Source organism: Pimephales promelas, chromosome 23 (assembly GCF_988280905.1).
Source record: "Pimephales promelas chromosome 23, fPimPro1.hap1.1, whole genome shotgun sequence".
Classification (NCBI taxonomy): Eukaryota; Metazoa; Chordata; class Actinopteri; order Cypriniformes; family Leuciscidae; genus Pimephales; species Pimephales promelas.
Window position 1 is genome coordinate 25,207,240 of NC_142791.1, and position 24,926 is coordinate 25,232,165.

General features: G+C 36.4%; 1 protein-coding gene and 1 long non-coding RNA gene across 3 annotated transcripts in view; one reads left to right on the forward strand and one right to left on the reverse strand.

Annotated features, from left to right (window-relative positions):
• Positions 1–24,926, forward strand: part of cntnap3 (contactin associated protein family member 3) — a 172,046-nt gene that overhangs the window by 126,802 nt on the left and 20,318 nt on the right. For both annotated transcript variants that reach the window (XM_089126433.1, XM_089126432.1), the window contains exons 12-17: positions 4,294–4,413; positions 6,786–6,983; positions 9,370–9,526; positions 11,982–12,109; positions 12,269–12,439; positions 22,597–22,815. In XM_089126433.1, coding sequence (XP_088982559.1) covers positions 4,294–4,413; positions 6,786–6,983; positions 9,370–9,526; positions 11,982–12,109; positions 12,269–12,439; positions 22,597–22,815 — 993 coding nt within the window. The remainder of the gene's footprint in view (positions 1–4,293; positions 4,414–6,785; positions 6,984–9,369; positions 9,527–11,981; positions 12,110–12,268; positions 12,440–22,596; positions 22,816–24,926) is intronic.
• The window catches only part of LOC148969471 (uncharacterized), a 364,565-nt gene that overhangs the window by 108,882 nt on the left and 230,757 nt on the right, over positions 1–24,926 (reverse strand). The window lies entirely within an intron of this gene.

Here is a 24,926-nt window from a genome sequence, read left to right on the forward strand (position 1 = left end):
AATAATAGGGCTAATATTATCACAAATAAACACTCGATTTTGACCAAAATATCCAAGAGTGTGCGCCGCGAACACTTTAATTTTCCCATCAACAGTGGAATCAACTTAAAATACTCTTATAATTTCTGGTTATACAGAAAATAATAATACAATATTCGCAACTACTTTTATTTGCGTAATGTCACAAGAACAAGATAACGTTGTGCTTTTGTAAAATAACATGAAACAATCAGGCGCGCTTTATAAAATTCGTGAACTGGAGCGTGAGAATTGAAACAATATCCTTTATAGACTAAAGCTTGAAATGTCCACTTTAAAAAGAACAAATTCGAATCGTAAACTAATACCTTCTGATTATGTAATATCCGTATGAAAGGTGCAGTTCTCTCTAAAGGTGCATCTGGAGATTATTTTATTCAGACGCATTTATAATAACTCACCTATAGCCTACAGCACTGCGGGAAAAATATCATAAATATCCATGTTCTAATTTGGCCTTAGAAAACCAGTAAAATCTACATTTTTTCCCATATTAATTTGTGAATATTTTAAATGTTTTAAAGAGGGCAAAAAGTCATAAATAAATGTCTGAAAATTCGTTGAGATGTATATAGCGCAGCATTGGTGGTCAAACTAAAATGTTGTTCAATTTTGTGTTTTAAAAATACAACATTCGTTCATTTTTCGTTTTGCAACGACAGTTTGGACATAATACGAGATAGAGTTCTTTATTAAATTCATTTTAAAAAAAGAAACAATAATTACAGGAATAGCCTCTCTAAACCTCAAAGAAATGCCATCAAGACATCGAAGCAGAAATAAGGGAGAAACACCAGGAACTCCGTGTCTTTCCCTGCCATTAATGCTTGGTTATTAACACACCACGTCTCCTGCCATTAATAATAATAATGTCTAGTGCGGTCAATGGCTGTGAAATAGGTTATAAACCTACCAAAGTCCGTTGCCATGATTTTTGGAATGACTTATCACGAGAGGAAAAAAAGACGTTTTAGTCGCATAACATCGGTTAATGGAAACGGCGTCATTTCGCAATGTTTTTTATCGACATTTGGAAAATATCGCAAAACGCGCCTAATGTCGGCTTTTCCCTGTGAGCTTTTAAATGCGATCCCTGTCACTCAGCGCTGGATCTCGGGTTCATCTGCTAACAGACTCGAGTCATTAAAAGTGTTTAAGTGAGTATGTAAATGCACTTTCTTATCGACATTGTTTTGAACTTTTAATGAAAATTGAATTGGTGTGAAACGACTGTGAAGGCGGGATGCTGACATGCTTGTGTAACTCACTTCATTATGCCACAGATCACATTGCATGTTCTAGTCATGTTATATTGGCGTTTAAACGCGCTGCAATCTTTTTTCTCTTCGGCTCACATTCAATGTGACACATTTTCAACACAATATATTCTGTCTTATGTAGACATTGCATTTAGAGCAAATGGTCAAAATCATATACTGCACACTTACTTTAGTAAACGTGAAATTAAACTTCCGAATGCATTTTGTATTACGAAGCGAGAAGTGTGGTGCCATAAATATTGCATGCAAACAGAGCAGCTTTAATTATGACCATCTGCATCTGTTTTGTAGCTCTGATTTCATGATGTAATGCAGACAGGGGAAGATAACTATCCATTAAGGTGCTTAGGGTGAAACGGATTACTGTAGGTTTCACTTTCAAGGAAAATAATTACAATCTATAGGCAATCTGTTTGTTTCAATCTGTTTATTTCATATGCACACGATGGAGTACTTAATTTTATGGAAAGATTTGAGTTTGTGAGCCAACGAAGCTTTATAAAAACCTGATCACAAGCCCAGAAAAGCAATCTATTTTTTTATTCAATGCAGATACTTAGGTACATACACTCATCTAAAGGATTATTAGGAACACCATACTAATACTAATACTGTGTTCACCTTCAGAACTGCCTTAATTCTACGTGGCATTGATTCAACAAGGTGCTGAAAGCATTCTTTAGAAATGTTGGCCCATATTGATAGGATAGCATCTTGCAGTTGATGGAGATTTGTGGGATGCACATCCAGGACACGAAGCTCCCGTTCCACCACATCCCAAAGATGCTCTATTGGGTTGAGATCTGGTGACTGTGGCGGCCATTTTACTACAGTCAACTCATTGACATGGTCAAGAAACCAATTTGAAATGATTCGAGCTTTGTGACATGGTGCATTATCCTGCTTGAAATAGATGGGTACCTGGTGGCCATAAATGGATGGACATGGTCAGAAACAATGCTCAGGTAGGCCGTGGCATTTAAACGATGCCCAATTGGCACTAAGGGGCCTAAAGTGTGCCAAGAAAACATCCCCACACCATTACACCACCACCACCAGCCTGCACAGTGGGAACAAGGCATGATGGATCCATGTTCTCATTCTGTTTACGCCAAATTCTGACTCTACCATCTGAAATCGAGACTCAACAGACCGGGCAACATTTTTCCAGTCTTCAACTGTCCAATTTTGGTGAGCTCTTGCAAATTGTCGCCTCTTTTTCCTATTTGTAGTGGAGATGAGTGGTACCCGGTGGGGTCTTCTGCTGTTGTAGCCCATCCGCCTCAAGGTTGTGTGTGTTGTGTCTTCTTCACAAATGCTTTGCTGCATACCTCGGTTGTAACGAGTGGTTATTTCAGTCAAAGTTGCTCTTCTATCAGCTTGAATCAGTCGGCCCATTCTCCTCTGACCTCTCGCATCAACAAGGCATTTTGGCCCACAGGACTGCCCCATACTGGATGTTTTTCCCTTTTCACACCATTCTTTGTAAACCCTAGAAATGGTTGTGTGTGAAAATCCCAGTAACTGAGCAGATTGTGAAATACTCAGACACCAACAGCCATGCCACGCTCAAAATTGCTTAAATCACCTTTCTTTCCCATTCTGACATTCAGTTTGGAGTTCAGGAGATTGTCTTGACCAGGACCACACCCCTAAATGCATTGAAGCAACTGCCATGTGATTGGTTGATTAGAGAATTGCATTAATGAGAAATTGAACAGGTGTTCCTAATAATCCTTTAGGTGAGTGTATATCTTCCACATATTGTTTGCAATTATATATGTCAGTAAGTGTGCAGATATACTCAGCTACTGTACTGCAGAAATGTGCTTTCATTTGTACACCACCAAACGCTCCTCTGACTGACAGGAGCTTTATATGAGATCTAATTATGAGGTCGCACTATAAAGTCCCTCTCAATAAAGCTCACCCTTTAAAACAGCTCAAGTGTGTGAACGTCTGTCATGCTGCCGCCATTAAATATGTGAGTGACAGGTGCTTAATTTTAGCCGAAATCTGTTCCACACTCTTTTTTTGGCTTTTCACTTCATTTAAGACTTGGTGTAAATCCATAAGTGTGTAAAACTCAACCTCTGCAGATAATGAGCTCCTGACCTTGTGTCATGTTTTATTTCTTCTACAGGAGTAATATCACGAGGAGTTCAATTCTCCTGGCTTTGGGGGGGGATTAAAGTACTTGATATGCCATGCAAAAATGTCCTTTCTAGTACAAAAGATTATGCATAACTGTTGAAGCAATTAATGATAAAAATGATACATTTTTCTCAAATTCTGAGGACAATAGTTTAAATATGAACCACTAAACTTGGTTATTTATCTAACAAAATTTGGGGGCAAAAATATATAGCATGCAGGATAAAGCATGCATCGACTACAACATAATCAGTCATTAATATTATTTTTGCATGTGTTCATAATTATTTTGTATGACAGCCTGGCCAATAATTACAACTAGTACTAATTAGAACACAACTACACAATATACTTCAATGTTTTATAATATTAGATGAATATTTTGTCCACTACTGATTCAGTCATATAAATTAGTTTTGTGTGTGTGTGTTTAGTGTAAATTTGTGTTTATTTATATATCAGTTTTAATGCTGCTTGCTTTGTGCCATTTAAACACGGATTCATGCGATCAAATGATTATGTAATTAAAAAGATCTTGGCCTTATTTTTTTTATTTTCTAAAGGGCAGCTTGACTAACTTCTGGAAATAACTTCATCTAAAGTTCAGGAATCTTGCCATCCTGTTTAACATGTAATAACAAGTTTTTTGTTTTTCTGCGAAGTGCATTTTCACACATGCTTCATGAACTGGTCACAACTTCATCGGTAGACAGACAGTGTGAACGCACACTCGTTACTGTTGTTCTTCACAGTTCTCACCTCATTATCTCTCCACACGCATCTTCTGTGTTTGACTAACCTGCTACTTCTGTGTTTGCAGCCATTTATGAAGCGTCGTGTGAGGCGTACAAACACAAAGGAAACACGTCTGGCTTTTACTACATAGACGTGGATGGAAGCGGCCCCATCAAACCTCAACTAATCTACTGCAACATGTCAGGTGAATCGCACACAGCGTATCCACGCTGATTAAATCCCTTTAAACACTCCGTAATTGGGGCTTTAATCCACAGCTTTTGATCCTTCACACACCGTCTCACAACCCGCGGAGGAATCACTCGTGGAAAAACACTTCAGAAAACCCCTCAGATCAACCTTTGAGCGACACGTGTGCGACTCTTGCAAATAAAGTTAGAAAAGGCTTTTACAAGCTTTTGAAGTGCTATGGTTTCTTAAAAAACCAACACATCACATTCAGATCTTCACTTTTCCTTTGTTGAACTCAATATGAAATCCATATGGACCCTTTTTACTTATTCGCACACATTGCTCATCTTATTGGGCGTGAGTTTTTCCATAACCATCTCTAAAATTAGAATCTCATTCAAAATAGTATTTCACATTTGAATTATTTTTGTATCATTAATATACTATTAAAGTACTTATTCATATTTCATATTGGTTTTCATTTTTCTCATTCAAAATAATCATTTGTACAATAATAATTAAGATTTTTTTAGTATATACTTTTGCATACACAAAAGTTTAAAAATATATACAGTATATTAGTTTATATATATATATATATATATATATTATAACATTTAAAAAAAACATGTTTTAGTACAATTTTGTTGTGTGTTTGTTATTTTTTATTATTTGTTATTTATTTATTTGTTTTTGGGGTTTAAATAATTCAATGTAGTTTCTATTTCAGTTATAGTTATTAGTTTCATTCATTATAGTTATTTCACAGTTGTTTCATTTCAGTGAATGAAAAAGTGTTAATAAATTCAATAACTAAGTCAATAAATAAATAAAGTCAATAAATTCAGTTTTAGTTTAACATAGCAACACCATTTCATGTCATGGCAAAATGGGTTGAACGTGTCATTTCATGTTGATTTGAACATATTTCGCATTTATTTACCAAAATAATTCAAATGTGAAATAAGATACTGAATGAGATTGGCTAAGAAATAGGAATAAAAATAAAGTCAATAAATTCAGTTTTAGTTTATAAATAAATAAATAATAAATAAATAAAGTCAATAAATTCAGTTTTAGCTGTATAAATAAATATATATAATAAATAAATAAAGTCAATAAATTCAGTTTTAGTTTAACATAGCAACACCATTTCATGTCATGGCAAAATGGGTTGAACGTGTCATTTCATGTTGATTTGAACATATTTCGCCTTTATTTACCAAAATAATTCAATTTACCAAAATTATTTACCAAAATTATTTACCAAAATAATTCAAATGTGAATTAAGATACTGAATGAGATTGGCTAAGAAATAGGAATAAATAAAGTCAATAAATTCAGTTTTAGTTGTATAAATAAATATATATAATAATAAATAAAGTCAATAAATAAATAAAGTCTATAAATTCAGTTTTAGTTTAACATAGCAACACCATTTCATGTCATGGCAAAATGGGTTCAACGTGTCATTTCATGTTGATTTGAACATATTTCGCCTTTATTTACCAAAATAATTCAATTTACCAAAATTATTTACCAAAAATTATTTACCAAAATAATTCAAATGTGAAATAAGATACTGAATGAGATTGGCTAAGAAATAGGAATAAATAAAGTCAATAAATTCAGTTTTAGTTTATAAATAAATAAATAATAAATAAATAAAGTCAATAAATTCAGTTTTAGTTGTATAAATAAATATATATATAATAAATAAATAAAGTCAATAAATTCAGTTTTAGTTTAACATAGCAACACCATTTCATGTCATGGCAAAATGGGTTGAACGTGTCATTTCATGTTGATTTGAACATATTTCGCATTTATTTACCAAAATAATTCAATTTACCAAAATTATTTACCAAAAATTATTTACCAAAATAATTCAAATGTGAAATAAGATACTGAATGAGATTGGCTAAGAAATAGGAATAAATAAAGTCAATAAATTCAGTTTTAGTTTATAAATAAATAAATAATAAATAAATAAAGTCAATAAATTCAGTTTTAGTTGTATAAATAAATATATATATAATAAATAAATAAAGTCAATAAATTCAGTTTTAGTTTAACATAGCAACACCATTTCATGTCATGGCAAAATGGGTTGAACGTGTCATTTCATGGTAATTTGAACATATTTCACCTCCAGTAGATTCAATCTAAAGAACCTAAAATGAAACGTCAACAATCTCCCATAACGAAAAGAAGCATGAAGAACACAAGAAGCTCTGTTTTTATGATTGTTTAGTAGATACCACATGCTTTAGGTTTTTTTACAAACTTCTGAAAGTGCACAGGTGAAAACCGACAAAGCCTGAGAAAAAACAGTCTCCACAGTGTGTCTCTTTTCACGGTTTGAATCCCTCTCGTCCCTGCAGATAAAGCATGGATGGTGATACAACACAATAACACTGAGCTCACCAAATTAAAAGCGTCGTCCGGGATGAATCAGCATTTAGCCCACTTTAACTATTCCGCCGACGCGGAGCAGATCCGGGCGATAATCACCCAGGCTGAATACTGTGAGCAGGAGCTCTCCTACCACTGCAAAAAGTCACGGCTCTTGAACACACCAGGTAAGCCCTTTTTATTAGGAATATCGATCGCCCCCTCCATATGCAAGACCGGGCTTATTAAACCCGCAGACGCTCGCATGACGCTTAAGCGCACAGCTCAAATTGATTGTAATGCCCTTTGTTATGGGCAGTTTATATTGAGTTACCCCCCCCCCCCCCCCCCATTTTTCAGAACTAAATTAATTAAAAGGTCCCTTTAGGGTCCATTATTCATGTGTATTCGTGCCTTTGAAGAGCTTTTATCATGTTTGTTTGTGTGGGTTTGTCATGTGTGGTTTGGTACAGTGGCTCTCCATCACAGGTCGAGTCAGGTGATAATGCTTCTCGTAGTCTCTCGTACAAACACGAAACATCACCCACGGTAATTGCGTCCATTAGTTGTCTCATTATCAGAGTTCTTGATGAGACGAGGAGAACGCGGTGTCAGGCGTAAATAAGAAATGTTGGAAATGTCAGGTGAATAGTAATGAAAGGAACACGCTAGTCTCGATTAAACCTGGACAGATGCGCTTACCGGACGACGGCTATGGGAGCGTGATCGTCTCGGAGTGACAAATCACACATGAGATCTCTTTAACATCTCAATTATTTCTGTTCGACAGCATAAATGCAGAGCAAATAAAGCCTAGTTCTCAGATGTGTCTCTCGAAAAAAGACCATAGAAATTGTCTCAAATTCTGCTCCAATTTGCCAAGATCCCAAAGTCATTGATCTCGACATGAACTCAAAACATTTAGGGGGTGAATTATCTGAACTGTTGACTCATTTGTAGGGGTGTAACAAACCATTCGGTACGCATTTTTAAACCGAACGGCAGAGGTGGGTAGAGTAGCCAAAAACTATACTCAAGTAAAAGTACTTATAGAAATATTTACTCAAAGTCAAAGTAAATGTAATAATCTTAAAAATTAAAAGAGTACGAGTAAAAAAAATGTATCCAATGAAAACGACTACTCAAGTAGTTAGTTAGTTCCTTTGGATCACATACAGTAGACCATATATATATATATATATATATATATATATATATAAACATGATATTATTTAGATATTTTTTCATTTAAATGACTATTATTATCATAATTAGATGAGCTATCTTTGCAACAAAAACAGAAAAGACAAACATTATTTCTGTATTATATCTGTAGCCCGAAAACCATGAGCTGTCCTTTGGTTTGTATAATAGTATAGTAACTTTAAAAGTCAAGTATAGCTCCATAATTGCTCTAAGTAAAAAAAAATATCATACTTTATGATGTTAGTTTTAATAAAAATATAATTAAAAACAAAATTATATCAAGGACATTTCTCTGGCATTTCTTTCTTTTTGCTGTATCGAAAACTAGGGATGCACCGATATGAACATTTTGGCCGATACCGATATCCGATAATTCTTTATATTTGAAAGCAGATAACCGATATATCGGCCGATAAATTTAAATCCAAATTTGTATCTAATTTTAAGAGCCTGATTACAAAAACCAAAAACAAAAATCTCACAATTAAATCCATGTCCCAAGCGCACAATTATAATGATGTTCTCATTATAGTGTTGTATAGCCGATATGACAGATTTGCGCTGCATTGCGAACCGTATTTTCATTTTTTGAAGAGATTTCAATCATATTTCAAGAAATTCAAAAACATAAACAGTGCTCAACAAGTGTCTCAGCTGAAGTGAATAATACATTATTTATCGGCTTTAATATATCAGCCACATTTTATTACCAGGCCGATAACGATAACATTAAAAATGAACATATATCGGCTGATACCGATATGCTGGCCGATATATCGTGCATCCCTATCGAAAACGTACCGAACCGTGACACAAGTGTATCATATTGAACCGAACCGTGAATTTTGTGAACCGTTACACTTCTACTCATTTGTGTTTCTTTTCATTTATTTTCAGGAACTTTAGTAGAAACATCTCTCGTATGAAAAACACCTCATGCATGTCTCAAATTATGCTCAGATTCTCCAAAATCTGCAACCAAAACTCAAACCAAAACACTTCTCTGAACTCAAACTGCAAACCAAAACACTTCTCATCAAATTCACCATTTTGCCTGTTTTTTATTTCTTTTGAAGAAGTACAAATTCCTCCCCTCGCAGATCCCAAACAACAAGTCTGCAACCAAAACACAGAAATCTCATCCAAATGATGATCTGAACCATTGACTCATTTGTGTACATGTTTACTTCTTTTGGAAAGCTTATACATTGTTGAAACATCTGAGATCTCACGCGAGTCCTCTGAGCAATAATGCTTTTGTTCTGGGTGTGCAAAAATCTTGCTTTTATAATGTCTAATGTCTCTTTTCGATGTCTAAGCATCATCCTGTAGAGATGTGTGTGTGTGTGTGTGTGTGTGTTGTTGCAGATGGGACCCCCTTCAGCTGGTGGGTGGGACGTTCGGGTGAAGCGCACATGTACTGGGGTGGAGCAGTGCCGGGGAGCCAGCAGTGTGCCTGTGGCCTTCAGGAGAACTGTGTGCATCCTGAACACTTCTGTAACTGTGACGCCGACAGCAAAGAGTGGTACGACACAAGATGTGTAGTTCAGTTCTCTTGGTTCTTCTGGTCCGGACTACAAAATGAAACGATAAATTTAGTCCTGGTTCACTTAGTGTTCACACTGTCTTTTTTTTTTAACACAACACCAAAAAAAAAAACAACAAAACAAGAGGTCAAGAAAAGAAAGGTCAAGAAAGGTCAAGAAAACACTCGCAAAAATGCAACTGTTTTTGTTTTCGGGCTAAGGCCTGCAGATCTTCATTTAAAGAGCCCCATCATGGATTTCTGAAAATGACTGTTCATATAGTGTGTAACATAGCTCTAAGGGAATGAAAACATCCTGCAAAGATTTATATCTGAAAGTGCACCGTATATAAAGTTATTGTCTTTCAAAAGTGAGAGTCGACTCTGAGTCTATGAAATGAATTGTTTTTGAAACGAGTCATTAGCTGGTTTGTAGTGACGTAGATACATACTGGCCGCGCGCAGACGGAAGTGTAAACTTGAAGTCTACACATTCAAATAGTTCATCATAGCATCATGTCGAGAAGACGCTGTACAATGCAAAGATAGTTCAGCCACTTTGTTTTCATTTACCAGGGACGAGCATGTGAAGAATCGGAGGTTAGAGTTCATATTTGCAACGATACCACAACAGTATAGCCCGATTGTGTTCTCATCATTTTATTGACGAATAACGTTAGTTCAAAAACATAAATGAATTCAAATGTGGATTCGCAAGCGGTTGTTCCTGAAGGAGGGCTCAGTAACTTACTTACCCAGTGTATATGGATCAGCTTCCTCCTTCGAATCACAACCTGGAAGTATTATTAAGAATTGTTGCTTTTATGGGTTTTGAACGGTTTTGTAGCGTCGAGCGCGAGGAGGGAAGCACAATAAGTGTGTGCGCGCGCGTGTGTGTGTAAGTTACGCTCAGCGCAGCTTCTAGGTCTCCAATGTCAATTTTTTTTAAATATGTGAAATGTTTGTCTCTGTTATTGGAGTTGTCATAAAGAATAGAGCGTCTTGTAGTACTGCAGTGCTTTATCAATATATGTATGCGTTATGCTAACAAACAATAACTGACTGGGTCTGTCATCTGACCAATCACCGCCGATTAGCGTCATGCAAAGGAGTGGTTTGGAAAAATGAGTCGTTGTACGAATCATTTGGGAGTCGGTGAGCAAATCAGTTAAAAATAAATGCATATTATAAGACAAATAATCAGTTTTTTTTTCAGTGTTTTTTATCCTTGTATGCATGTTAAACTGTTTTTGGGAACTACTAAAACAAAAATAGGAACATTTCAAATGCTATGATAGGGGCTCTTTAATCAAACCAAATCTGCCAAGTGTGAACACAGCTTTAAGGCCTGTTCACACCAAAATCGCTAACTATATTAGTGTCCACACTAACGCACAATATCGTTCTGTTTATTATAAGCGCGTGCTGCAGTTTTGTCATCTGTCGCTTTAAATGCTCAAGCTCTTTCCAGGATGGATTCTGATTGGCTGTCAATGTTTCATTACATCAGCTGGGAAAAAATCGTTCTGAAAGTAATTCCAAATATTTTTTTTCTCTGTGTCGTTGTTGTTATAGTTGCGGTTTGGACTGTTCTTGGGCTATTCTTTTACATTCAGAATGATTTTTAGGACTATATCTTTATTGTTATAGTTATCGTCATTGTGGTGAACATTCTGAGAGAAAAAAAATCAGAATTGCGAATTATAAACTTCTGAGTTTCTAAACTTCTGTCTTGCATATATATAACTGTTAAAGTTTAATAACTTTTATTCTCTCAATCTCAATTCTCTCACAATTGCAAGTTCATATCTCACAATTTTGAGAAATACAGTCAGAATTGCTAGTTCTGTTGTGGAAAAGCTTTATTCAAACCTATGGACCATGATGCAATCAACAAATTAAGTTTTACAGTCTCTTTATAAGTTAGCTTTCTCACACATCCCACATGGGGATTGGGAAATATGCTTGCAATGCAATAAATGTTTTTTTTTTTTTTTAATTGTTTTATTTATTTATTTATTTATTTATTTAGTTTTTACAAATTTTATCTTGATTAATGGGTAAAATAAAACCTGGACATGTTAATAAAACAAATATATAAAAATAACTTTGTTATTTTTCATATATTGTTTATATATATGTGTGTGTATGTTTGTTATATTGTATTATATTGTGTTATTTAAAAAGTTATACAATATACATCATATAATATATATATATATATATATATATATATATATATATTAGCTTTTTTCCATCATTGGGGATTGGGAAATATGCTTGCAATTTAATAATGTGACGATGCAAAAAAAAAAAAAAAAAAAATGTGATTTGATTTATGGGTGAAATGTGACCTGGACATGTTCTGGGCAGATTTCATGAGATTCACAGTTAACATGAAATGAAATGTGTTTTTCTCAAATGAACAAACATGCTGTTTTGTGATGTGTGACAGGTCTAATGACTCCGGGCTGCTGTCCCATAAAGAGCATTTGCCGGTTGGAGCGCTGGCTATCGGTGACATCAGCAGATCCGGTTCAGAGGCGGCCTACAGAGTGGGTCCCATGCAGTGTTATGGTGACAGTAAGTGCTGCACAGATTTAATATTAACCGCTCTAATCACACTGTAACCACTTAGCCTCTCAGCCCGGCTCTGGATGGATTGCAGTAATGCTTAATGAGAAACCATGATGTTGTTCCCGGCGAACTATAGACATGTGCTACTGTTCATGCTTTCTCCAGGTAACTTCTGGAACGCCGCCTACTTCAACAAGGAGACGTCGTACCTGCACTTTCCCACGTTCCACGGGGAGCTGAGCGCTGATATCTCCTTCCTCTTTAAAACCAGCTCTTCATCAGGAGTGTTCCTGGAGAACCTGGGGATCAAAGACTTCATTCGGATTGAACTGAGCTGTGAGTGTGTTCAACTTTTCAGCTTTTTTTCTCTCTCACAAAACCTGCCAAGACAGGTGACAGTAGTTTTTTCTCAGTTTTTTCAAAGCTGCAGTCCGGCGGTTTTCCTCTTTGTCGCCATCTCTGTTCGAAATCTGCAATTGCAGCCATTCACGGAATTATCTTTAACTTTACGTGAGTTGTACTTCAAAACCCCCGACACAGCACAGTGGGGATGAACACAATGTTTGAGGAGAGTGTGAGGCTGTCAGTCGCCACCGGTGTGGATACTGGCATTCACAATCACAGATTATTCTTTTTGGAAGTATGACCATCCACTTTAACATCCACTTTGTTTTCATTTACCAGGGACGAGCATGTGAAGAATCGGAGGTTAGAGTTCATATTTGCAACTATACCACAACAGTATAGCCCGATTGTGTTCTCATCATTTTAATTACGAATCGTTTAAAAACACAAATTAATTCAAATGTGGATTCGCAAGCGGTTGTTCCTGAAGGAGGGCTCAGTAACTTACTTACCCAGTGTATATGGATCAGCTTCCTCCTTCGAATCACAACCTGGAAGTATTATTAATAATTGTTGCTTTTATGGGTTTTGAACGGTTTTGTGGCATTGGGGCGCGAGGCAGTATGTGTGTGCGCGTGTATCCGTGTGTGTGTGTGTAAGTTACGCTCAGCGCAGCTTCTAGGTCTCCAGTGTAAATTTTTTTTTAAATATGTGAAATGTTTGTCTCTGTTATTGGAGTTGTCATAAAGAATAGAGCGTCTTGTAGTACTGCAGTGCTTTATCAATATGTTTATGCGTTATGCTAACAAACAATAACTGACTGGGTCTGTCATCTGACCAATCACCGCCGATTAGCGTCACGCAAAGGAGTGGTTTGGAAAAATGAGTCGTTGTACGAATCATTTGGGAGTCGGTGAGCAAATCAGTTAAAAATAAATGCATATTATAAGACAAATAAAGTGTTTTTTATCCTTGCATGCATGTTAAACTGTTTTTGGGAACTCCTTAAACAAAAATAGGAACATTTCAAATGCTATGATAAGGGCTCTTTAATTCTGGTGTCTGTGAACGCACGCTCTCTCAGTTGAACTTTGTTCAATAGGGTGCCAGATTTCCATAGAGCCTTCCAGGCGAAAACCCGGCTAAAACACACGTAAACAGGCGTTAATATGTAGCAAAAAATCAATCTGCCTACACAAGACGCCAGTGTCGCATCGCGGCCGCCGTCGACAAAGCAGCGAGTGAGGAGGCGTCGTATGATCATTTAAACAGATTTTATGACGAGTTCAGTGAGGATGGGAAAAATCTTACGTTTCTGTGCAAACTTTGCCCGTCAATAAAATAATTGTTGTCTGTGGTTGTATATGGGCTGTGGCAATAAAAAAAGAAAACAAAAGCTCGCAACATGAAAAAGAACTATAAATGAACTAGTTCATTTTAAAATGTGTGAACTGAACTTTAAACTAGTTCATGTAGAAAGTGAACTCTCCCAACACTGGTAATATATATACATATACTCAAATTTGACTATTTAATAGGAGTACAGTAGTAAAGTAATGAGAATTGGGAGAATATTATATTATTTCAAAATTTAATTATAGAATATATGTAAATATTAATACAAATAGGCTATAGAAATACTGTTAAGGCCATTGCACACCGAGTCCGAAATTCGCATCCGAAATTTTCGCACGTTAAAAAAAAAATTCGGCCTCACGTTATGTCAGTCACGCTTGCACACCGCCTCCGAAACTTTCGTCCGTCATAAAATTAATCGGATCGGGTTCGATTTTCTGCGTTTTTCGCATCCAGAGCCAGCATTTTGAGAGGTCTTTTGACAATTCAGGGCCGGGGGAGCTCGTCCTCAAATCATTGCACATATGCGCCGTGCTTTCAGTTTCGGTTTTCAATTCGATCAAGTGTTTATGTTCTCTTCTCTATATTGGATTATGAAATTAATAAACCTCCCCTTTCAATCAGATTGAAATGTAGGATCGAATAAGGTGTGATTGAGCAGCCTATTCGATAACTAATGTATTATTTGGGCACAATATACACAATAACAGCCTTGCTGTTCTGTCTGTCCAGCGCTTCCACCGGGCCGCGCGCGGGTGTGTGTTTGTCCGTGTGTGTGTCCATACCTGGTTCATTTCAGACACACTGCCAGTCTCCGTTCAGAATCGATTGGTTCACGGAAATTGGTGGTCTTGTTTTTAATATGTGGCTCCAGAATCGCTAGCAAAGCATCAAACTGTCCCACTGACATTCTGAGGTAATACTTTTGAATCGCTCAGGATAAATTCGCAACTCCTTGATAAGGAACTCTCCTTCCTCTCGGCGCAATTTCAGGATTGGATGGACGCAATATTTTCTCTTTCTTCCCTTTTCAATAAGAGAGAGGGCAAAAATCATCCTCACTGCTTGACGAATCCATTTGGTATTTTTGCGTTTTTTCCCGCAAAGGTTTAAGAAATACGCAACGGACTCGGTGTGCAAGGTTTCTATGCGTGACGAATTTTTAAGCTGACGAACACGAAAATACGCATACGAATATTTCGTGCTCGGTGTGCAATGGCCTTTACTGTTTATAAACGTGTGTGTATGTGTGTGCGTGCGCTCATGTTTGTATGGGTTTCATACGTGTGTTGAGTTTCGACATTGCTGAGTATTTGTTTATCCACCAAAGGGAGAAATAATCCAGGGAAGCTGTCGGCTGAAAATATAGACATCACAAAACGGTTTCCTCCTGGGAAATTACCACAGAATAGCTGTTGAACCAATATGTAGAGATGTGCTCCACTGGTTTGCAATGCGCTCCGAGCGAAAACCCCTCTATGTGGTCAATTTAAGACCTTTGGTCATTTTATCAGCAGTGTTTGCTAAGTCAAGCATCTCGATCACTCGAGAAGGCCTAAACCCAAGTATGAAAGTTCAGTTGTTTTTGTGCTCCAGACGTGTAGATCTAACAGTAATGCATGACGCTGATAATGCCAAGGTCATGGCTTCGATACGTTTCAGAAAATAGAAATAGTTCCAGTTGTTTAATTGGAAGTTGTTAAAGTAATATATATATATATATGGATGCGTTTTGGTAATGAGAATTGGTAAGTTTATAATATAATATTCTTTTTGCCCGCTGGACCATGAAACAGCTGAAAAAAAATCACACAGATGAACAAAGCAAAAGATAACAAAACACTAAAACACACAAATATGCACAAACGGCACTTTCATTTCCCTCCCAAAATGCAAAATCCACTTTGACTGCTGCTAGATGAGCACTATCTGTCGGGCATTCATCCGAACCCTATAAAATCCATGTCTTCTAGGTGTGTGTCTAGATTTTTATTATAGCCCTCCGCCACATGGTCCCTGTCTATTACGCGACTCTTTAACTGCATAAAAGAGCTGTTAAATTCCTGGACGTAATGGGCTCATGTGATGGATGAGAATAGAGTATGTGAAGACCTTACAGCGCCCTGCCGCTTGTTCCTTTATAATGACAAATCCTTTGGCTGGAAGAGCTCAATTAACCTCTCATTATATTCTGACTGGGTTGTGCGCCTGTTGAGGCGGCTCATGTCGGACGTGAACTCGGACAAAGTTCGTTTCAAAGAAGCCGATGGGAAAAGCAGTGGCACCTGAGATCTGTGCTGTGGGGTGTGGGAATAGTTGATTTACTTGCCAACATGCACTGTAAAAAAATGTTGATGGTTTAACTTAAAGTAAGTAACCTGGTTGCCTTAAAATTTTAAGTTCATTGAACTGGAAAGAGTTAATACAATGAAGGAGATTATTTTAACCATCAGAAACTCATAATTATATGTTATCTGAACTAAATAAATTATTTAAGTTGATTGACAAAAGAAAAAATGTTGTGATTACTACACTGTAAAAAATATTGTTGGTTTAACTTAAAGTAAGTAACCTGGGTTGCCTTAAAATTTTAAGTTGATTGAACTGGAAAAAGTGAGTTAATACAATGAAGGAGATTCATTTAACCATCAGGAACTCAAAATAATAAGTTATCTCAACTAAATAAATAAATTATTATTAAGTTGATTTGACAAAAGAAAATATGTTGTGATTACAAATCTTGAAAATATTTTTTACAGTGTGTCACTCCATGGCGTTACTTCGTGTAGTCCATATCAATGTTGTGCACCATTCAGAGATGGATTGAAGATGCCTTTTAAATTTTTATCTATTCTAAATGTCTCTTGATTTCTTTTTCTCACATTATTTAATGCTCTTATCAACATGGAAAAGTGGATCGGCTTGCTTTGTGCAAATGTTTTTTATTGACGGCAACATTGGCATACTGTGTTCAAATTCACAATAAAAAATGTTTCACTTGGAGCAAATAATCTCTCACACAATGTTACACTGTCCATCAATAAAAGGGTGAAAGAAATACTGACGAGGTCCTGATATTGACGAGGGGGCGGAGAATTTGCATCAGCTGTGTGTGTTTGTGTGTGTGTGCTTGGCCATCATCAACTGGACGTGCTGCGATGATCGCTCAGTTCACAACGACAAAACACACAGATCACTTTGGTCTTGTCAATGGGACAATTTGGCAACTTTTAAAAGTAAACTTTCCATTTAGAATCTGATTGGCGTCCATTTCGGCGTCTCACGCTCGTCATCCACTCAAAATGTAACGTTAATGGCCGTCTCGCAAGCCCAAACGGTCTAGCTTGATCCGCTTGCACTTTGGTCGGCGAAGCAATAAAACGTCCTCGCGTGGTGCAAACCATTGAAATTAATGGGGTTCATAACGCAGCGCGCGCATGCCCATCCTGTTGCAAAAGCATGTGAAAGAAGACTACAAAGTTTAAAAATGTAATGTAAAAATTTAACCCAACGGCTGGGTTAGTCCATATTTGACCCAAAGTTGGGTTAAAACAACCCAGCATTTTTTAGAGTGTACAATTGTATATATTATATATAAAATTCAACCTGCCACAACCCGCCAAAATACACTGCTGAAAAACACAGGCGTTTGGCACGTTGGCAGGTGTTCAAGTCAAACCCTGAATATAGTGTATATTAAATATAGAACTTCCACTTTCATATATAAAAAAGAGCAGCGTGAACATTCAGCTACGTATACATCACCGTTTGTGTTCCACGGAAGAAAGAAAGTGTTTGTAGTGACATGAGTGTGAGTAAATAATGACAGAAATATCCCTTTAATAACGATTGAGATGATGTTGCTTCTACATTTTCAAAAGCAACTCAATTTTGTGTCATATTTCCCACAGAAGCTCCACCGTTTTTCTGTCAGCTGTGCCGCGCGTGCTGTGAATAATAAAGAGGTCGTAGCACATCATCAGCGTTTTTGCCGAGTTTTTTTGTCATTAGAAAGTGCTTCATGACAGAAGGTGCCGATCTCTCTCAGCCGCAAGGGGTCTTCATTCATATGTGCTGAAATCCTGCAGATGGAGTGGCGGGAGCCTGAAGTTCTGCCCATTCTTCAACATATGTGAGAAACTAAGATGTGGAAACTAGGAATTGGTAGGAAGAACATTTATCAGTTTATGAACATGTCTATGTGATAAATAAATTATATTACTCCAAAATCAAACACAAAAACAGGATATTTAGCTTACAAATATTATACTCTAATAAAAAAAAAAACGAGGTCATTTTACTAAGAGAAAATGATCCGCACTCAACATTTTTAATCTTTTTAATCAGATAGCGTACGTTTCAGCTCACAAGCCTTCAGTGTGTTAAATAATTCAATCCCTCCATACGCTATTTAAACACTTAATTATTGACGTCATCAAGATTAGTCAATGTTAAACATCTTTTTCAAATCACTCAACGTCAATCATCCACAGACAGCGTCTTTTTAACCGTGTTAATCACATCCACCAATAATTTACATGGAACACAAGACATACCCTTGTGAAAAAAAACATACAAAAATCAATTTAAAATGCATTTATTTCATACTAAGTATACTACAAATCCATTAAAGTTTTTACTAAGCTGGTTAATACTGTTATTTTCTTGTTTAGTACTGTGAAGCTGGTTTAAAAGAATCTATATTGTATATGCTGTTATTTAAATAAACGTGATTTGACCTAGCTTCTGAAAGCACGTCCATGGTATATTTGATGCGTATTGCACACAAAATGGGAAACACTTTCTAGTTTGGAAGTTTCCAGGAGACGTGTGTGTCGCGTTACTTGATGGTCCGCCCATCGTGATACTAAAACACCCTTGTGGAAGAAGAGAGCTGTTGTGTTTATATCTGTTACAGGATGAGCCAAACGCTGCATTTTCAAAAGTATGTGAAGTTCACAGTGCAATGTTTTTCCAGTAAACGTGCACAGCGTTCTTGAATATCAGTCTGTTATTGTGGGGACGTCAACTTTAGATTTTCATGCCCCCAAACATGACTTGAAACAAAACAAACTGTGATTGGTTGCTTTACATGTCGATCAGATGTGGTCTTGGCCAATAGACCTTTCTCACAACTTCCGTATTTGGGACCGGAAATACGCAATTGTCGTGGTAATCTTCTTCCGCTCCATTCATAACAGATAGCGCCGAAGGCAACTAGTGAGAGTTGTTGCGTACAGATCTTTTTGGTTATTCCCAAAAAGCAGCCATACCTGTCGTTTTCATTCCTTCCCTCGTCAATTACCTGTCGATGAAGTACGACGGAAATGGATTCAGGCAATCTGGCGGGATGTTATTGATCCTGTGATCTTCTGTACTTCTCATGTCACCATTCACTAAGCCGTCATTGTTTATGTTTATTTTTTATGTTTTATGATTTGTGTATTTTGAAGTAACGTTAGTTCATGCTCAACTTTATTAAGATATTTGTATCCAGCGGAATAAGCACATAAAAATATACACCACAATATAAAACAAGAAAAATAAGAACACACAACAGTGGGCTACATATAAATTTAAAATATAAATATATACCATTCTGAGTATTTAACAATCTGAGTGTACAAGGGATAAATTAATATTTGTATAAATTGTTCTTCATCTTTGATCGTTCTATAGCAAGAGCAGTGCAAAAAAATCATTACCCCTAGAGAATAACTGTTGAATAAAACTGACAGACTTCTTTCTGGTATTCACATCAAAATGCAGTTTATTGTAAATAATACTCCCTAAATATGAATAACTTTCCACACACTCCACCTTCTTACCTTTAATGAACGTATATTGGGAAGAATGAGCTTCAGTTCTGAAATCAATATCATATCTTTGGTCTTAGATAAATCAGCTGCAGACAAGCATCACCACAGCATTTTACAAAGTCATCAACAACTGGACCATGACAAGTTTACATTTTTTTTTTTGAAGTTTTGAAGACTCTCTGATCAATTTTCTCCTCACAGAGTAGGTTTTTCTGATGTGTCGACAGTTGACGGGAACTCCGTTTCCACAACGATTACGTATTTCCGGTTTTTGTGAAAAAGGTCAATGAAAGCTGCCAGTCTGAAGGTCTGGCTACGCAAGAGTAGACTCCGGATTAGTGGGTGTGGCTTGCTGAGCTGTGCTATGTGGTGCATTGTGGGTGTTGTAGTCTTTCATACAAATGCGCCCCTCGGTTATTTTCTGTCTTTTCTCGGTCACCAAATTAAAAAAATTCTTTTACATTTCGACTACATATGTGATCCACCTTCAATAAAGATTAATGTTGAAATGGGTGAAATGCTCCTTTAAAGGTACACTATACAGGATTTTTGCAGTAAAAGATCCAAAAACCACTCGGCCAATGTTATATATTGTGTTTAGTTGATTAATTACAATATCCCCAATGTTTCCAACTATTTGTAAATCGTGAGAAAATTGCGATTTTAACCAAGGAAACGGGGCGTGTGAGCAGGGGTGAGGAGTCGCCAGTCAATGACGTCATATCCGTGTTACCCTCGGTGTCCACTCGTACTGCCATCGTAACCATGGCGACATACGTGGACGACTGGGTTATGTTTATCAGGACGCTCATGCTGTTATTGTTTTGTTCAAACATTATGGACCTTGGCAAGCAGACTTTGAGGCAAAAAGAGGACTAGAACGAAGATCAACATCTTTCGAGATGCCGAGAGCTCCACGTCCGCCACTAACTTCGACTCGACAGAGTGTTGCATGTATACTTTAATAGATAGTGTATGTATCCAGAGATATTGTCAAAACAAGCATCTGCTATCAGTATCAAGATGATTTAGTATTTTCAATTTATGCATTTAATTATTATTATTATTATATTATCATTATTAGGGGAGGCCTATAGGCTAATTTTACTATTAAATTGATCCGCTATTATAATTAATTTGCCACGCAATATTTTCACTGCACATAACCAACGTGCTGTGAGGATAATAAAATATTAATCTTACTCTTCATTAGGGTTGGGTATCGAGAATCGAGTATCGATTGGAACCGGGACTAACTTTTCGTTTTTCCCGGAATCGTTCAAAAGTTAAAATTTCGATTCCTAGTTTCGATATTCACAGTCCGCCGAGCGGAAGAAGAAACCACTGAACAACACCAACGAAGAAGCGTCTACCGGAAGTGTTGGCATAACCGCGCGAGTCGAACATGAGTAGCTTACGTTTGGCGGTCCAAAGTGTGGTTTCACTTTTTTTTTTAAATTAACGAAATCTCAGCAAAATGCAAAATTTGTGACAAAAGGAGTATTTCCCTCAGAAAGGATTATTTCCTTCAGAAAGGTTAGCTAAACTTTTTTTGACCCTGCCTCTTAAAAGAATCGGAATCGAGAATCGTTAGGAACCGGAATCGAAACAAGGAATCGGAATCAGAATCATTCAAATTCAAACGATACCCAACCCTACTCCTCATTCAAAATTGTCTAAAACATTTAGGTCGATTACAATGAATTATATATAAAATAACTATTAACAGTCTATAATATGTCCAAACATTGCCATTATTAATCATCAATGAAAATTAAAAACAGGTTTATTTCAAAAACATTGTTTGACAAAATAATAAAAGCGGTGTTACATATCAGGTGGCTTGAAGACGGTGGGTAATATTATCCATTTTGTAACACGAACTGGAGGTAAGCAACAGTAATTTGTAGCTCGTTTTTATTTTAATTGTATTTTTGCTGCAGATGAAATGGTTAAACTTCTGTTTTCGCGCAGGTGCAGTGAGGGAAAAAACACTGAGTTTAGGGCAATCGGTTCGTAGCTTTGCTTCAACTGTGCGATATAGTCACGAGGAGCGACCAAAATTTCTGACATGGCAGAAATTCATCCGACCATCCGATTGTCGATCGTGAGAGGTTAATCGCCTCTCGTTTCTCCCTGTACACTGCACGAACACTGCACGACAAACGACGCACGACGAAGCTGAAAATCGGTCCGACACGAAAATGAGTCGCACGAGTCAGAATTCGGCTCAAAATCGGACGAAAGTCGCACAGTGTATGCCCGCCTTTACAGCCAACAAACAACCTAATTAACAACATCCAACAGCTGTTTAGTGTGATAGTGTAACTGTTAGAGCAAGTGAAAAAGCGATGCGTAACCTCAAGTTTCATTCGTCTAATCAACTGACCTGTGAGTAACTTATTAATTCTGCAGTTGCGTGTAGTTCGGTAGAATGATATGTCCTTATTCCTTTATATTCACAGGACTCGCGTTGCGGGTGGCGCTGGTATACGTCTCCATTAGCAATCGCGCCCTGCTTCATACCACAGTCATGTTAAAAACATCAGTGTATTCACTCATCCATAAGCTTGACGACAAGATCCATAATTCCGCTTAATGCTTTGCGCCATTTATATACGCCTTTGATATTGTAAGAGATTACTGACCCCTGGTGGCCAAAAGTTACATAGTGTACGTTTAAGAGGTTTGATGTGAGATTTTTTTCTCTCCTATGGGTTTTTAGCGCTATTTATGAGAGATCCTCACATCCGAGGCAGCTGATAGATGTTTCATCATTCCTTTTTATCATCATTGCAAGTTTTAGCCGATTAGAGAACAGCGTGTTGTTCTTGGATTATTCTCAAACATCATCTGCCTCTCAACAGATTCCATCACCGTCTCATTCGTCTTCTAAACTGGAACGAAACATCAGCGAAATGTCAATCTGCTAGAACGATGATGAACATCAATCAAATGTGTTTCTCTTTCCAGCTCCGAATCAAGTGGTTTTCTCGTTCGACGTGGGAAACGGTCCCTTCGAGGTGAGCGTTGAGACGCCCGGCGCTCTGAACGACAACCGCTGGCATCACGTGAGAGCCGAGCGCAACGTGAAAGAGGCATCGCTGTATGTGGACCACCATCCCGCGGCCCTTCAGAAAGCTCCTGCTGACGGACACATTCATCTGCAGCTCAACAGCCAATTATTTGTGGGTAGGAAGAACATTTATCAGATAAAGGATGTCTCTTCACCCTGTGTGCGGTTCAGAAATCAGAACTCTGTTTTGGAGGACATTATTTGTCCCTTTTGTGTCAATCTCACGAAGAAGAACATGTTCAGATCATATAACACTACAAAATCTAAAAGAAAAAAGGAGAATTTTTTATCACAAAAAAATAAATTAAGAAAAAGAGTTGGAAATTTTGCTTACAAATATTTTCTATTTTTATTATTTCTATTTTCTGTTTCTATTTAATTGTTATTTTAGTATTATTTACATTTTAGATTCATTTAAATTTTAAAGTGAATGTAATTTGGTCATTGGTTTTTGTTTTTAAATATTTAATGTTAGTTTATTTTTATATCAGTTTTACTTTTCAATGTAAAAATTCAATGTTTTTCATTTCAGCTATTTGAATGACTAAAAGTTATTTTTTTAATAGTTTGATGATATTTTTATTACAAATTTTAATTAACCACATTCACATTAACTAAATGAATTCCCGTGATATTAAAATAACCTCTCATTGTTGTAATTGAATGATAATAATGTCTTATTTAAAGGTATTCATACATAGTTGTAGTCTTTGTTATACTGCCTTTATAATGAAGAAAAAAACATGTAATTATAGAATTTTTCACTATTAAGAAGAATTATAACAAATATAAAACATCTGCATCATAATAAGAATTTGTTAGGAAATATCCTAAAAATATTGTTTTTAAAAACGGCTTAATTTTGATTATGCAAAATTGAATGTCCTGTTTTTTCTTTTAATTTTTGAAGTGAAAATATGGCCCTTAAATATGAGGTTTGATCTGGAAACTTCAGGGATGAAACACACTGAGATAGTGTGATCCAACGTGAATGGCTTCTGTGAAGCTAGATTTGTTGACCTTTGACCCAGCTCCTGGCAAATTTGAAAGGTGTCTCTCTGTTGGATGAACTCAGCAGGAATGAGTTTTGCAGTAAGTGTTGAGAAAGTAGTGTCATTATAGTTCAATCTTTAGTTCTATTGTGCAGCACTCAACTGCGATTGGATTCGGAGGTTCCCATGACTGTTCATGTGTGTGAAGAACTCCATTTCTACCCATTTATAATGCAGGTCTGAGGTCTTCTGGGTAAAACATATCAGTCGTTGTACTGGAGGAGACGTTTTCACTATTGCGTATATTATGTTCAGGACATTACATGGCCAAGAAAGCTATTTTTATCAAGATATCAGCTTTGAGAGGCTGCCTGAGACACAAATGAGGCTCTTTTAGCGCTCAGGAAACTGAATGGAGATCTCAGTTGTGATTCACCTTTCCCCAATAGGAGAATTACAAAGAAACACAATGTTTAGAAGTTATAGAGGGTGACAGCTCAGGTAATTTAATACGAAATATACATTCATATTGAACTGTTTTTTTTCCAGCTTTTTTTAATGATTGAAAATTATTTTAAATATTTTTAGTTTCGGTTAACAATAAAAACACAGTTTATTTTATACTATTTATACATTTTATGCATATTTTAGGACCATTAACGTTTTTTTTTTTGTTTTGTTTTTTGTTGGGGGGGGGGTTGCATTTTGATATTATTTTAGTGAAAATTAACCACATTTACTCAATATATTCTTTGCTGTAATTTGGAACGAACGTCGTGGTTCGACTCGTCGAGACTGTTTTCCAAAGTTTTTGGTTTTTTAGTTTCGGTTAACAATAAAAACACAGTTTATTTTATACTATTTATACATTGTATGCATATTTTAGGACCATTAACATTTTTTTTTGTTTGTTTGTTTTGTGGTGGGGGGTGCATTTTGATATTATTTTAGTGAAAATTAACCATATTTACTCAATATATTCTTTGCTGTAATTTGGAACGAACGTCGTGGTTCGACTCGTCGAGACTGTTTTCCAAAGTTTTTGGTTTTTTAGTTTCGGTTAACAATTAAAACACAGTTTATTTTATACTATTTATACATTTTCTGCATATTTTAGGACCATTAACGTTTTTGTTTTGTTTTTTGTTGGGGGGGGGAGGTGCATTTTGATATTATTTTACTGAAAATTAACCACATTTACTCAATATATTCTTTGCTGTAATTTGAAACGAACG